The 12,291-nt window shown below is 36.4% G+C and overlaps 2 protein-coding genes across 8 annotated transcripts in view; one reads left to right on the forward strand and one right to left on the reverse strand.

Annotated features, from left to right (window-relative positions):
- PRKD3 (protein kinase D3) overlaps window positions 1–2,788 on the forward strand; it is a 107,277-nt gene extending 104,489 nt beyond the window's left edge. For all 5 annotated transcript variants that reach the window (XM_004369554.2, XM_023735930.1, XM_023735932.1 and 2 more), the window contains one exon: window positions 20–2,788. In XM_004369554.2, coding sequence (XP_004369611.1) covers window positions 20–193 — 174 coding nt within the window. In that variant the 3' untranslated portion in view covers window positions 194–2,788. The remainder of the gene's footprint in view (window positions 1–19) is intronic.
- Window positions 2,789–3,707: 919 nt separating this feature from the next.
- Window positions 3,708–12,291, reverse strand: part of NDUFAF7 (NADH:ubiquinone oxidoreductase complex assembly factor 7) — a 22,055-nt gene continuing 13,471 nt past the window's right edge. For all 3 annotated transcript variants that reach the window (XM_023735943.1, XM_004369555.2, XM_023735948.1), the window contains 6 exons: window positions 10,490–10,703; window positions 9,626–9,684; window positions 8,819–8,929; window positions 6,445–6,588; window positions 5,026–5,199; window positions 3,708–4,536 (listed from right to left, as the gene is read on the reverse strand). In XM_023735943.1, the coding sequence (XP_023591711.1) occupies window positions 4,321–4,536; window positions 5,026–5,199; window positions 6,445–6,588; window positions 8,819–8,929; window positions 9,626–9,684; window positions 10,490–10,703 (918 nt within the window). In that variant the 3' untranslated portion in view covers window positions 3,708–4,320. The remainder of the gene's footprint in view (window positions 4,537–5,025; window positions 5,200–6,444; window positions 6,589–8,818; window positions 8,930–9,625; window positions 9,685–10,489; window positions 10,704–12,291) is intronic.

The following is a 12,291-nucleotide window of genomic DNA, read 5'->3' on the forward strand; positions in this document are numbered from 1 at the left end:
TCACTTCATTTTTTCCTAGGACTATCAGACTTGGCTTGATCTTCGAGAATTTGAAACTCGCATTGGAGAGCGTTACATTACACATGAAAGTGATGATGCCCGCTGGGAAATATATGCATACACACACAACCTTGTATACCCAAAGCACTTCATTATGGCTCCCAATCCAGATGATATGGAAGAAGATCCTTAAGTATCAAAGAGCTAACTTCAATAAGGAAGGATTTCATTTTACGAACTGACACTTGGCTGCACAACTGTTGTTCTTTGTAGGTTGTCGTCTGCGAGGATGCAAAGACACAAGGAAGTATGATAAGGAATCGGCAACACCAATACTGTAGCGCATAGTGAGTAGGTAGAGGAGGGGAAACAGCAATAAAAACTCATAATAGAATCAAGACAAAGCTTTTTATAAACTTTTATAACATAAGCAATAACTTTTTTCCCCTAATTCTTCACTTGGTACAATAGTGGCACTTAATTTATCTTCCCTTTCCTGTTCTTACATTATTTAAAAGGAAAAAGGAAAAAAAAGGCAAGCCAGGGTCCAGTTATTGCATACGAAGAGTTGTGAGGTCGAATACTGTAGGGTTTGCATTTAAGAGATCACTGAGAGGCTCCAGTGTTACAAGGACTTCAAACATTTGTGTAACTGAGCGCAAAGGCATTGAGCAGCTTAGATACCTAGAAAAGGGAGAGCTGGGCTGTTTTACCCTTTTTGTTTTGTTTTGAGATCAATCAAGATTCCAAAACAGTGATTCTTAACTTTTTGTGGAGTTACAACTCTCAATATGCTCTACAAACAAAAATTAAATTGTCACCTTTTCAGAGTATTGTTAACACACTATCAGATAATGTGGGATGACTGATGTTACCAAGCTAGCACTGGGAACTGCTGGTCTAAGTGCTGAGCTTCAGTATGTCTTTCCAGAGCTCAGCTCCGCTGCTGCTTACGTTCCCACTGACGCCTCTGGGATGCCACAGTTGGGTTCCACCATTCAGTGAGTACAGAGCTGAAATTTAATTATACAATTTATCCTTACACTGGGTTGATTAATATGAGGGGAAAAGTTAAATACATATGGAAAACAAGGCCAGTGCAGGGTCAGTTAATGCTGTAGGAAAGAAGAGCAAACTGTATCCTTTTATTCTTCACCTACTGCAGACTTCACAGATACCTGGAAGCATAGGGGAAAGGAGGGTGGAGCAGGAAAGTTTATAAGAATGGGGCTATATTGTCAGCAGAGGAAATGAAAGAAGGAAATCAGCATTTTTTACATTTCAGCTCCAGTAGTCAGGTAAAGAAATTTTTTTTACTACTCTGAAATAATACTCAACTTATGAGGCTACACTTTTTCATAACTCTTTAAAGTGGTTACTAATAGCTTTTCCCTCCAAAAAAGTTTAAGATCTGGGACCATCCATTTGTAAGAAATCTAGTAGCTTTTTTCCCCATCATTCTTGAGTAATCATTGTAAACCTTTTTTAACTCCAAGAAGTATAATGTAAAAAGAACAAAATATTTGGAGTCAGAAAATCTGGGTTTAAGTCTTGGCTCCATTATTTAGACAATCTATCTGAGCCTTGAGCACCTCAGTCTGTAAAATGAAGATAATAATCCTTGCCCCTACCTTCCTCACAGGATGGTTGTGAAGATCAAGTATGTATGAATGTATTCAATAAACTGAAAACTATGAAAGTGTTGACTGTCACTGCCCACTGAATTTGAGGTAATAAAGGAGAAGAATGTTCCTGTATAGACTAGACTAGAGAGCCCTCTAGGGATCACTAAAGCTCCTCCCTTATGTACAGCTAAAAGTATCCTTGAGAAAATGATAGCAGACACTTCAGTGCAGTGCTGCTATATTCTCAGGTCTTTACATGTTTGAAACTCATTACCCTCACAACAACCGTGAGGTAAGTACATTATGAATCCATCTTGCAGATGAGGAAATTGAGGCACAGAGAAATTAAGGAACTGCTTGCCAAAGGTCACAGAGTTAATATATGAATTTGAACCCCAGCAGTGTGGCTGCAGAGTCCGTCTTAACCCTCTTAACCATTATGCTGTACTGCCTACACATACATGGCATAGCATCTCTCAGTAGTTTGTTCCCATTTAGGAGTTTTAAAAATTAACTTTGAAAAAAAGGTTTTAGAAGTGTATTTTCCATGTGATAAAGGGTGACACCTCCAAAGTTAATCTCTTTATATCAACGTTCATAGAATGGAATAATTCCAGGCCACCTGGCACCCTACTGTGGTTTTACTGCGTAAGGTAAAAATTAACTGGAATGATGTCATTTGCTATACTTAAATAATCAAACTTTACAAGCCATGAAATTAATTGCACTCTTTTTTATGTTGTTGAATGCCTAAGTTTTCTAAAAAAATTTGTAAAGTCACTGTCAGATAATTTGGAGTAATTACTCCAGATACTGTATAACCTGCATAACCTTTTGTCTTGAGGTCATTTGTATAAGAAATATTTGTTTGCTAGAAACATTTGATAATGTACAAAGTCGTCTATAATGACATTGTTCAGTACATTTTTATATTTTTTGTTACATCCCACTTTTTGTAAATATCCTCAAAGAAACTTGATAATAAAATGTATTTCCGTATCACCATCTACTTTTCCATGTGAAAACCTGAGCCTATGTCCAGTAGAAGTATCCAAAGAAAATTTTATTACCCAGGCCTCGGGAACAGAACTATTTTGGAAATCGTATTTGTAAATGGAACTAACGCTATATTTAAGAATGCTTTTTTTAAAAAATTTGCCTAAAATAAAAAAACAACTCAGTATTATGATTTTATACTAAATATAAGGTAATTGAGGTCTCATTTCTTGGAATGGAAGTTTTTAATAATTATAACTACAAATTTTTCAGGAAGTATCACTAAAAATCCAACTATCACAACTACTAGAAGACTTAGAAAAGTTAAATATCTACTTTTTTATCAAAATGAATTTTCTAGATTTTAAGATATAACACATTGCCTAACTCTTAATCCTTAATTATACAAACTATACATATTTGGGGGTGGGGGTAGGGGTGCAACTATGAGTATTTTCATCTTTCAAAAATTCTTCCAAGCCTTTGAAAAAAAAAGAAAAATATTGAAACAGATCAAGAGTAGCTAGGAATGGTCCAAGGCTGGACAGCATCTTAAAAATAAGGCTTTCATCGGCTTTTAGTTTTGAGTGAGATACAGAAAGCTAGTCCTGTTCTCATTTAACCCAAAGAAGCAATAAAAAACAACAGTTCATTGCTCCACCAAGAAACTTCCAATAAAGCCTTTTTGTTCCAAAACATATGGCTAGTATTCTTCTCCTTTAATCTCCCTTATAGATTTATGTTGCTAATATAACAATTCCTCAGCAAGCCCATGCTTCCAATATTAATGAAGTTCTGTGAACCAAAAAATGATAAATACATAGAATTAAAATTTAGCATTATTCAAAGGCACAATTAGGTGTTTAGCAAATTATTCCTCCTTGATTGATAGCCTAAATTTACTCATCTCAAGTATACTAATTTTTTTTTTAATTATAAAATTCACAGATGCATATGGGAAAAAATTCAAATACCACAAATTTGGGAAGAATGAATCAAAAAATAGGTCTCTCCCCACCCCTCAAACCCACTTCCAGATTGGGAAATTTAATAGTGAGTAAACCTCTTGGGCATCCTTTCCTTGCCTTTTTTTTTTTTTTAATGCATGTACATATCACAGAACAGAAAATGACGATTCTTCACCTAGTAAATTAGTTCTTATGAATTACTTATATTTTAATTATTTTATATAAGGATTTCTTTAAATGTAACTTTTGTCCTTCCAACAAAAACAGAATCATAACTATAGAAATTGCACTCTACTTTTTCACTTAACTTTAGTTGTGTTACAACATATAGATAAGACCTACCTCATCCTTTAAAATAATATAGGGATAGTTCTATTTAATCAGTCCCCTGTGAATGCCCATTTAGGCTGTTTCCAGTTTTTATTAAATCAATCAGGGATCATGTTTTCTTTTAAAAATAAAATGGAAATACAGCAAATGGCTTTAGTAATCAAAACAAACTCCGTCCCACAGTAACACATGTTCATTAACTTAAGAACACACACATATACCCAAAGTCAGATACAACCTTAAAATCTGTATAGTTTTTAATCGTATAACATGGCACTATCTTTATTGGGTGTGAAGAGGCAAAATATTTTAATGTTTATTTTACCTGCAATGTATGAAATGTGTTCACTTTATTTTGATTTCTTAGGCAGACTGAGGGGTAAAAAGTCCAAGGTGAAATGTCACCGCCAAGCAAGTTCATCAAACCCAGCTACAGGTGCTGGAGAAGGGTTTGATTTACGTGCATTCATCTGGTGACTTCCATTAGGAAGTCTCTGATGAGGTACCAAGGCAAAAAAGTTAAATCTTTCTCCCATCTTCTTAGAGTTCATTAACATATCATACCCCTGAAGTAACTGCTGCCTTGTAGATGGCTCATCTGAATTATCTAAAAGAACCTAAAAAGAAAAAAAAATTCTTAGCAAAAATGACCAGAAGGATTGCTAGTTATATGTAGCAATACTTATGACTATTAAATACTCCATAAAGCAGTACTCAAAATGGGATTTCTCATCACCTGCACCAGAATCATCTGAGGTGCTTGTTAGAAATGTAGGTTGTTGTGAATTTGCATTTTTAACAAATATCCCCAAGTGGTTTTGCCTACACTGAAGGGTTAAGTGTCCTCAGAAGAATAGTTACAAAAATTCATACACATAAAATAAACATGGCCAAGTTTTCTTAACAAAAATGAAAACTATTTGGAGCCTTAACTCACATGGAGACGCATGAACCGCCAGGCTATCTGGTTATGCTGACTCCTACACTACCCAAAAGCCTGGAACAGCAAGCATCTGGCTAACTACAAGAGCACCAGGGACAGGTAAACGTCACATTTAAAATAATCTAAGTACTATGAAATTAATGATAGTGAAATAAACCATTACCTTCAGCCGGACATCAATACCCATATTTTTTAAAAACATTTGTTGCGTTATCGGACCCAGAGAGGCCACTTTCCCCTGTGTCATTCTGCGCAAATAACTGAAGTCCACGTCAGCTGTTAGGTCAGCTGTTCCTGGAGCAATTAAGACATCATGGAGCTTGTGACCACAAAACCCCTTGAACAGAATTAGAGAAATTAGGAGTTTTTGCCCTTCTATGGTTTCCATCAAGATTAAAGAAATGCTGTTCTAATATATTATACTTAACAATCAACTATGAAACTATGGCTTAAATCAGTGGTTTTCAAACTCAATGCAGTAGCACCCTTTCTTCAAATGAAATGTTATGTGGAAACCCCAATATAAAAGTGCAAGGCTGAAGTGCCTGAAGATGCTGCCCTTGACACAGTTAACTCTGCATCTTCACTTGTGCTCTCAATGACGGATTAGAGGAGATCTCATTAATTCTACAGATGAATTCAGGTAATCAGAACCTATATAGTGTTTTACAAAGTGGTGCTATCGTCCATGTGCATCAGAACCACCAGAAAAAATGTTAGTGGACTCCACCCTGACCTAGTGAATCAGAATCCTAAAGGTGAAGATCAGGGAATCAGCATTTTTAACGAACTCTCCAGGTAGAGTTAAAGGCTAAGAACCACAGATCTAGAAAATGATTAATGGCATCTACTTAAATGTATTTCCATTGAAGTGTATTAAACAAAGCGATCATATTCAAAGAACATTAAGAAAGGATGTTTAGGAAGAGCAACAGAATACATCTGGAGAAGAGAAAAGAATGTAGGATAGGAAAAGTTTGAACGACTTAAACTAGAGTAATTAGATTAAATCTTCAAAGAAGTACCAAAAATTTTAAAATAAAAGGCAGAGGAAAAGAACAAGTTTAAGAATTTTAAGGAAATCTTCCCATTTGTATTATTCAGATGCTTATTAGTGTCTGTGCAAAAATTCAGACCCTGCTGGACAGTGGACTGAAGGTTAGGAAGTAAAACCTAGGGCCAAGATAATTACTGTTGTTGCTGCTGTTGCTGGGTGCCATTGAGTCAGTTTTTCAACTCATAGTGACCCAGTGTGACAGAGCAGAACTGCCCCATAGGATTTTCTAGGCTGTAATCTTTACAGGAGCAGACTGCCAGATCTTTCTTCCGTGTAGCCACTAGGTGAGTTTGAACTGACATTCTTTCAGTTAGCAGCCGAGTGCCTAACCATTGCGCCACCAGGGCTCTTTAAGAGTAATTATAGTAATATAAATTAACATCAATTTTAAAATAATGTAATATAACAATGCTAAGTATTATAGGAACCAAAAATAAAGATCCTGAATAAGCTTAAAATCTAACAATTGATAAGTATATCACGCCACTAAAATTCTGATAAATCATATTAAAGAACTACCCATACTCTGAAGGTATCTGTCTTCGTTCCATCGTGACCGTAATCCGCAATCAGCGCAGCACCTCCAGCCCGTGCAATGCGCTGAGAAAGTTCCTGAATAATAACACCAGCGTCAGGACACACTTCCACGTGATCCCTTGTTTCACCACTCTAGTAAGGCAACAGTGGAAGAAAGAAAGTATATCACTCAAAAGGATTGCACCCTTCAATTTTTTTCTCATCTGTATTTTCTTTGGTTTCTCTACAATGAGCATTTCTTAATTTTAATAAAAATAAATTCCTTCTCAAGATGAATATGTTCTCTAAATTAAATTCTTTATACGGCATCCTTTTTATTGTATAGAACTCCTTGGTTCTTTGATGCCATCCACTCAGTTTACAAAGACTTTTTAATCCCTTTTATATCCCCAGAAGGCCCAACCCCTCAGGAGTCCAAGTGTATTATCTTATTTACAGTGATATACCTTTATGTCATAATTCATATACATACGATATATCCCACTGGATTGTAAGCATGGGAAAAGGGATTTTTGTCTGCCTAGAACAGTGCTTGGAACATAGTAGGCTCTAAAAAAAATGTGCTGAAAGAATGAATGATATAAATCCAGTATAACGAACTATATCCTATCAAACAAGTACAGTACATTATGTAGCCTTTTACTGGGGCACAAAGTATCCTGATATGTGCCCTCTATCTGTAATAGGGAGCCCTAGTGTCACAGTGGTTAAGAGCTCGGCTGTTAACCAAAAGGTTGGCAGTTCAAATCTTATCAGCCACTCCTTGGAAACCCTATGGGGCAGTTCTACTCTGTCCTGTGGGATGGCTATGACTTGGAATCGACTCAATGCCAACAGGTTTGGTTTTTGGTATCTGTAATAGAAACATCACCTTATGAACTAATGTCTGTGACCCTTAATCCCCAAAATGTTCAACTAGTAACTAAGGGTCCACAGTAAGGGCTTATTAGCTTAAAAAGCAAAATGACAATAAATATGAAGACTTGCTAACTTTGCTAGTGCCTACGATATTTCACTAATTCTTCAGATGACTGAAAATTTTGTATTGTTTTTCTTAATTACAAAGCATACATTAACTTTTGCTCTCCTAATACCCCACTGAAAATGAAGTACTGAACTGCCCTGATGCGTCTGCCTACTGGCAGACAAGTTACTTAACCTCTCTGTTTCCTCATCATCCACATACAGCAATAGGTTTGTTGTGAGGATTAAATCAAATAATGAACCATGTAGCCCAGAACTAGTAAATAAATTACTGTAGTCTAATTTAAACACCATGAGGGCAGCTTCTTCAAGCATAAGCTGACACAGCTTACCATGCTGACATCCTTACCCTCTCAGACTCCTGTTCAAGAAGACAGAGGGGAAAGTCGTCACCCCTTCCCTCTTACGTGATTATTAATCAAGCCAAAAACTAAACAGAAACACAACTCCCAGGGTGAGGGGGTTAGCTGTCGGTAGCTTTATGAATTTGTTTCTCACTCAGGTAAAATTAGTAGCCAGAATATGAAGTAAACAGAAATGTTCACAAGTGTTTAAGCTGATATTCTCACTTACATATACTTTGCAACAACAACAACAAAAAACCATTCATAGATTTAGTTTTAAAAGCTATTATACTTTTCAAATTAATCATTAACTTCTGAGACAGGAAGTTCTTAATTAAGGTCCAGAAAGTGGAAATCTTTTCCCTGAGCTGGAAAAAGGAGTAAAAAGAGGCAATCAGAGTCCAGATCAGTAGGCTCTTGTGATTACTCCTTGCAGTCAGCAGAAAGCGGCTGTAAAGCTACCATTCGTCAGATTAGAGCTGGGTGGAAGTGTGGGGAAAACCACGCTCCAGCAGCAGCCCACAGAGAATGCTAACAGAACTTAGCTAATAGGGTTGTTCTGAGGAACAAGTGAGGAAATACAGAGTAATACACAGTACTACAGTACAGAATACAATACAGAAAATACACAGTGTTCAACAAATGTGAGGTGTTATTACTGTTGCGGCTACCACACTACGCTGCACTACACTGCTTTCACAGACATCAAACTCTTCCAGTAAAGGAGACGATATTGTCACCATCTTAAAAGGTAAGCAGAGAGGGTAAGGGACTTGCTGAGTAAGCACGCACTTTTAACATTCTCATTGCTTAATGTCACACAGCTAAGAAATGCAAGCGTGGATCGTGGATCATAACTTAGTCTGCTGCCACTAGAGTCTCTGTCCTTTTCACCATTAATAAGAGGCACATCACATTGAGAGCAACTCTTTTCTTTCGTAAATGAAGTCTAAAAGAGTAACTCAGTAAATAAGACTTCGAAGATTCTGTTTGCAATAAAAGACAGAAGAAAAAAGAAAAACCATTATTCCTACCCATATGAAGGCTTCTGCTGGGGTGGCACAAGGTGCCAAAACAAACCGCAGTTTATCAGAAGCTTGCGGATCAATATCAATGAATACTTCTCGCCATCCTTGTGGTGTTTTCTAAACACAAAATAACACATAAACACAAATTTTTGCTAATTTGCTCTCAAAATTGCCTCCACCAAAAATAATTATTAGTTTTCTTACCATAAATAACATAGATAAGTAACACTTACAGAGCACTTTACTACTAAAAATTATTTAGGAGCATTAATTCATTTCCTTTGAATGAGATGAGTGAATCATTAAATGTAAACTACTAATACTGTAAGTGAAAAGCAATAACCAAGATGGAGCTATAGAAGTGAGAAAATCAACAGCATGGAAAGTGTCCAAAAAATAGAAAACAAACTCCGGAGGAATAATCAGAAGCTTTTGACAACAAACTGCTACATAATAACAACTGATCTTAGCATTAAAAGAGTACACATACATTACCACCAAATCCTAACTCTCCCCGAGGAAAGAATGAAAAAAAAGGTTAATCTTTGGAATTTAAAAAGTTTGCAGAATCATACATCGCACTGTACCATTTACCATCTCAAATTCTCACTGTTATCCCACAAAAATTCTCCTTAATATTCATTTTTGCTTGTGAATTATTTATATTCATCAAAATTCCAAATACAGTTAAGAATAACGTCTAAAAGTAACGTTCTTTAAATACCAGTTCAATTAAATGCTGTAAGTGTTCATTCTTACAACCTAAGGCCCCTGTTACTCATTTATAACCTTGACTTTTTTCCCCATCAATACCTGAAACTTATGCACAGGAAGAACATCAAAAAATTCATGTGCAAGATAAAAGCTGTATCCTATTGAAAAACAGAAGAAAAAAATTAATATTTTGGTATATTTAAAGCAATTAATTGCTTCTTTTGAACATTAACTGGGAGAAAGAAAATGCCTAGTTCTTCAATATTGGAACCTGTGATAGTTCCATAAGCATCAGTACCACAGAATCAGCCAGACCACTTCGTGGAAAACCTACTCTGCAGAACATATGAAAGAAACAAATACTACTCTTCTCGTTTTCCATATAACAGGGTCAGAGAACCCAAATATCTGGATTATCAGTTTAATTCAGTTTGTTAGAGCTGGAAGGGAATTTGGATTTCATAAAATCAACAGGGAAGGTGGAGGCCAGGAACGGCTTAAATGCCTTGCCTGGGAAGCACCACCACTTTAGGGCTGAGCTGGGACTCATCAGCATGAGATTCCTGGCTTGTTCAGGGATTTTACCACCACATCTTGTTTCTTTTTAGGCAAGTAAGAATTTTCAAAAGCTCAAGTAATTTAACTAAAGCAATCTAATAACACTCGTTCCCTCAACCCTACTGCCTCGGGACTGCTTCCTATCAGTGCTAACTTAGCTGTAGGCAAAAACTAAAAAGTACAACAGATTTACATATTGTTTTTTGTTTTTTGCAAAACTACATGAAATACATTGCTCCTCAATGTTAGGCAACTTTATTTTCTAATACAATGCTCTTCGCTAGAAAAAAGCTATAGGTAAAGGACCTGGCAGCAATAATCACGTTACTGTAAGATCTTCTCACCTGTCACTACTGTGACGGGTTGTGATCAAAATTCTTTCCTTCAGTAATGCAAAATAATTACCTTTTGGAACATCTTGTATATCTCGATACCAGGAAATTGGTAACCCAGACTTAGTTACGCCTTTCATATACACCAGAGATCCAGCATTTCGCTCCAACGGGACATTCTCTTCAATCAGTGTTACTGCTTGGATCTCACTTAACTTTTGGCTCACCTCTACAAGATGGACAGAAATGTCACTGTTTTTCAGCACAGATCCAAGCTGGCTGAACACCTAAATACAGAAAGAAGAAAAAAACTATCAGCAAACTAACGTGTTGAGTAATTTTTAAGGTTTCTAATCAGTTACCACAACAATTTGCTCATATCACAGTAGAATATTTGGTTTCAGAGAGATGTATTTTTCACACAAGCCCCTCAATAGCAGTTTCTGAGAATCATAACCTGTTAGACTTATTAAGTATTACCTAGGTAAGAAATGAACCGTGCACAAATTAGGATTCTAATGAGGACAATTAGAATTATAATTAACAAATAAAAATTTTACAATTAGCATCCAATAAAAATAATGATTCAGATTACAGAATCTAAAAAAGTACAAGGAAACATATATTGCCTTGATTTTATAAAGCCCCTGTGTTTATGAAATAACCTCCTCTTTGAGATGATTAAACTGTATCCACAGGAAATCAAAGTTGAATGGCACGAATAACTTGCCCCACCACTCGTCTGTCAAGTTTGTCATACTGTGGTGGCTTGTGTGTTGCTGTGATGCTGAAAGCTATGCCACCAGTATTTCAAATGTCAGCAGGGTCAACCATGGTGGACAGGTTTCAGTGGAGCTTCCAGACTAAAACAGACTGGGAAGGAGGGACCTGGCAATCTACTTCTGAAAAAACTGGCCAGTAAAAACCTTATGAAAAGCAGCAGAATATTGTCTGATACAATGTGGGAAGATGAGCCCCTCAGGCTGGAAGGCATTCAAAATACAACTGAGCTGCTTCCTCAAAGTAGAGTTGACCTTAAGGATGTGGATGGAAGAAAGCTTTTGGGACCTTTATTTGCTGATGTGGGACGACTCAAAATGAGAAGCAACAGCTGCAAACATCCATTAATAATCAGAATGAGAAATGCACAAAGTTATGAATCTAGGAAAACTGGAAGTTGTCAAAAATGAATTGGAACACTTGAAGATTTATATCTTAGGCATTAGTAAGCTGAAATGGACAGGTATCAGCCATTGTGAATCAGAAAAGCATACGGTCTACTATGCAAGGAAGGACAAATTGAAGAGGAATGGTGTCACATTCATCATCAAAAACATTTTAAGGTCTATCCTGAAGTACATATAACACTGTCAGTTATAGAATAATATCCATACACCTACAAGGAAGACCAGTTAATACGACTATTATTCAAATTTATGTACCAAGCACGAAGGCCAAAGATGAAGGAATTGAAGATTTTTACAAATTTCTGCAGTCTAAAATTGATCAAATATGCAATCAAGATGAATTGATAACTACTGGTGATTGGAATGTGACAGCTGGAAACAAAGAAGGATCAGTAGTTGGAAAATAGGCCTTGGTGACAGACATGACTCCGGAGACTGCATGATAGAATTTTGCAAGACCAACGATCTATCCATTTTAAATACCTTTGATCAACAACATAAACAACCACTATATACATGGACCCTGCAGGATGGAATATACAGTAATCAAATCAACTATACCTGTGGAAAGAGATGATGGAGAAGCTCAATAAGAACAAGAAGCTCAGTCAGAACAAGGCCAGGGGCCAACTGCAATTGCTCATATGCAAGCTGAAGCTGAAGAAAATTAAAACAAGTCTGCAAAAGC

This window comes from Trichechus manatus, unplaced genomic scaffold, assembly GCF_000243295.1.
Source record: "Trichechus manatus latirostris isolate Lorelei unplaced genomic scaffold, TriManLat1.0 scaffold00005, whole genome shotgun sequence".
In the NCBI taxonomy this organism is placed as follows: domain Eukaryota; kingdom Metazoa; phylum Chordata; class Mammalia; order Sirenia; family Trichechidae; genus Trichechus; species Trichechus manatus.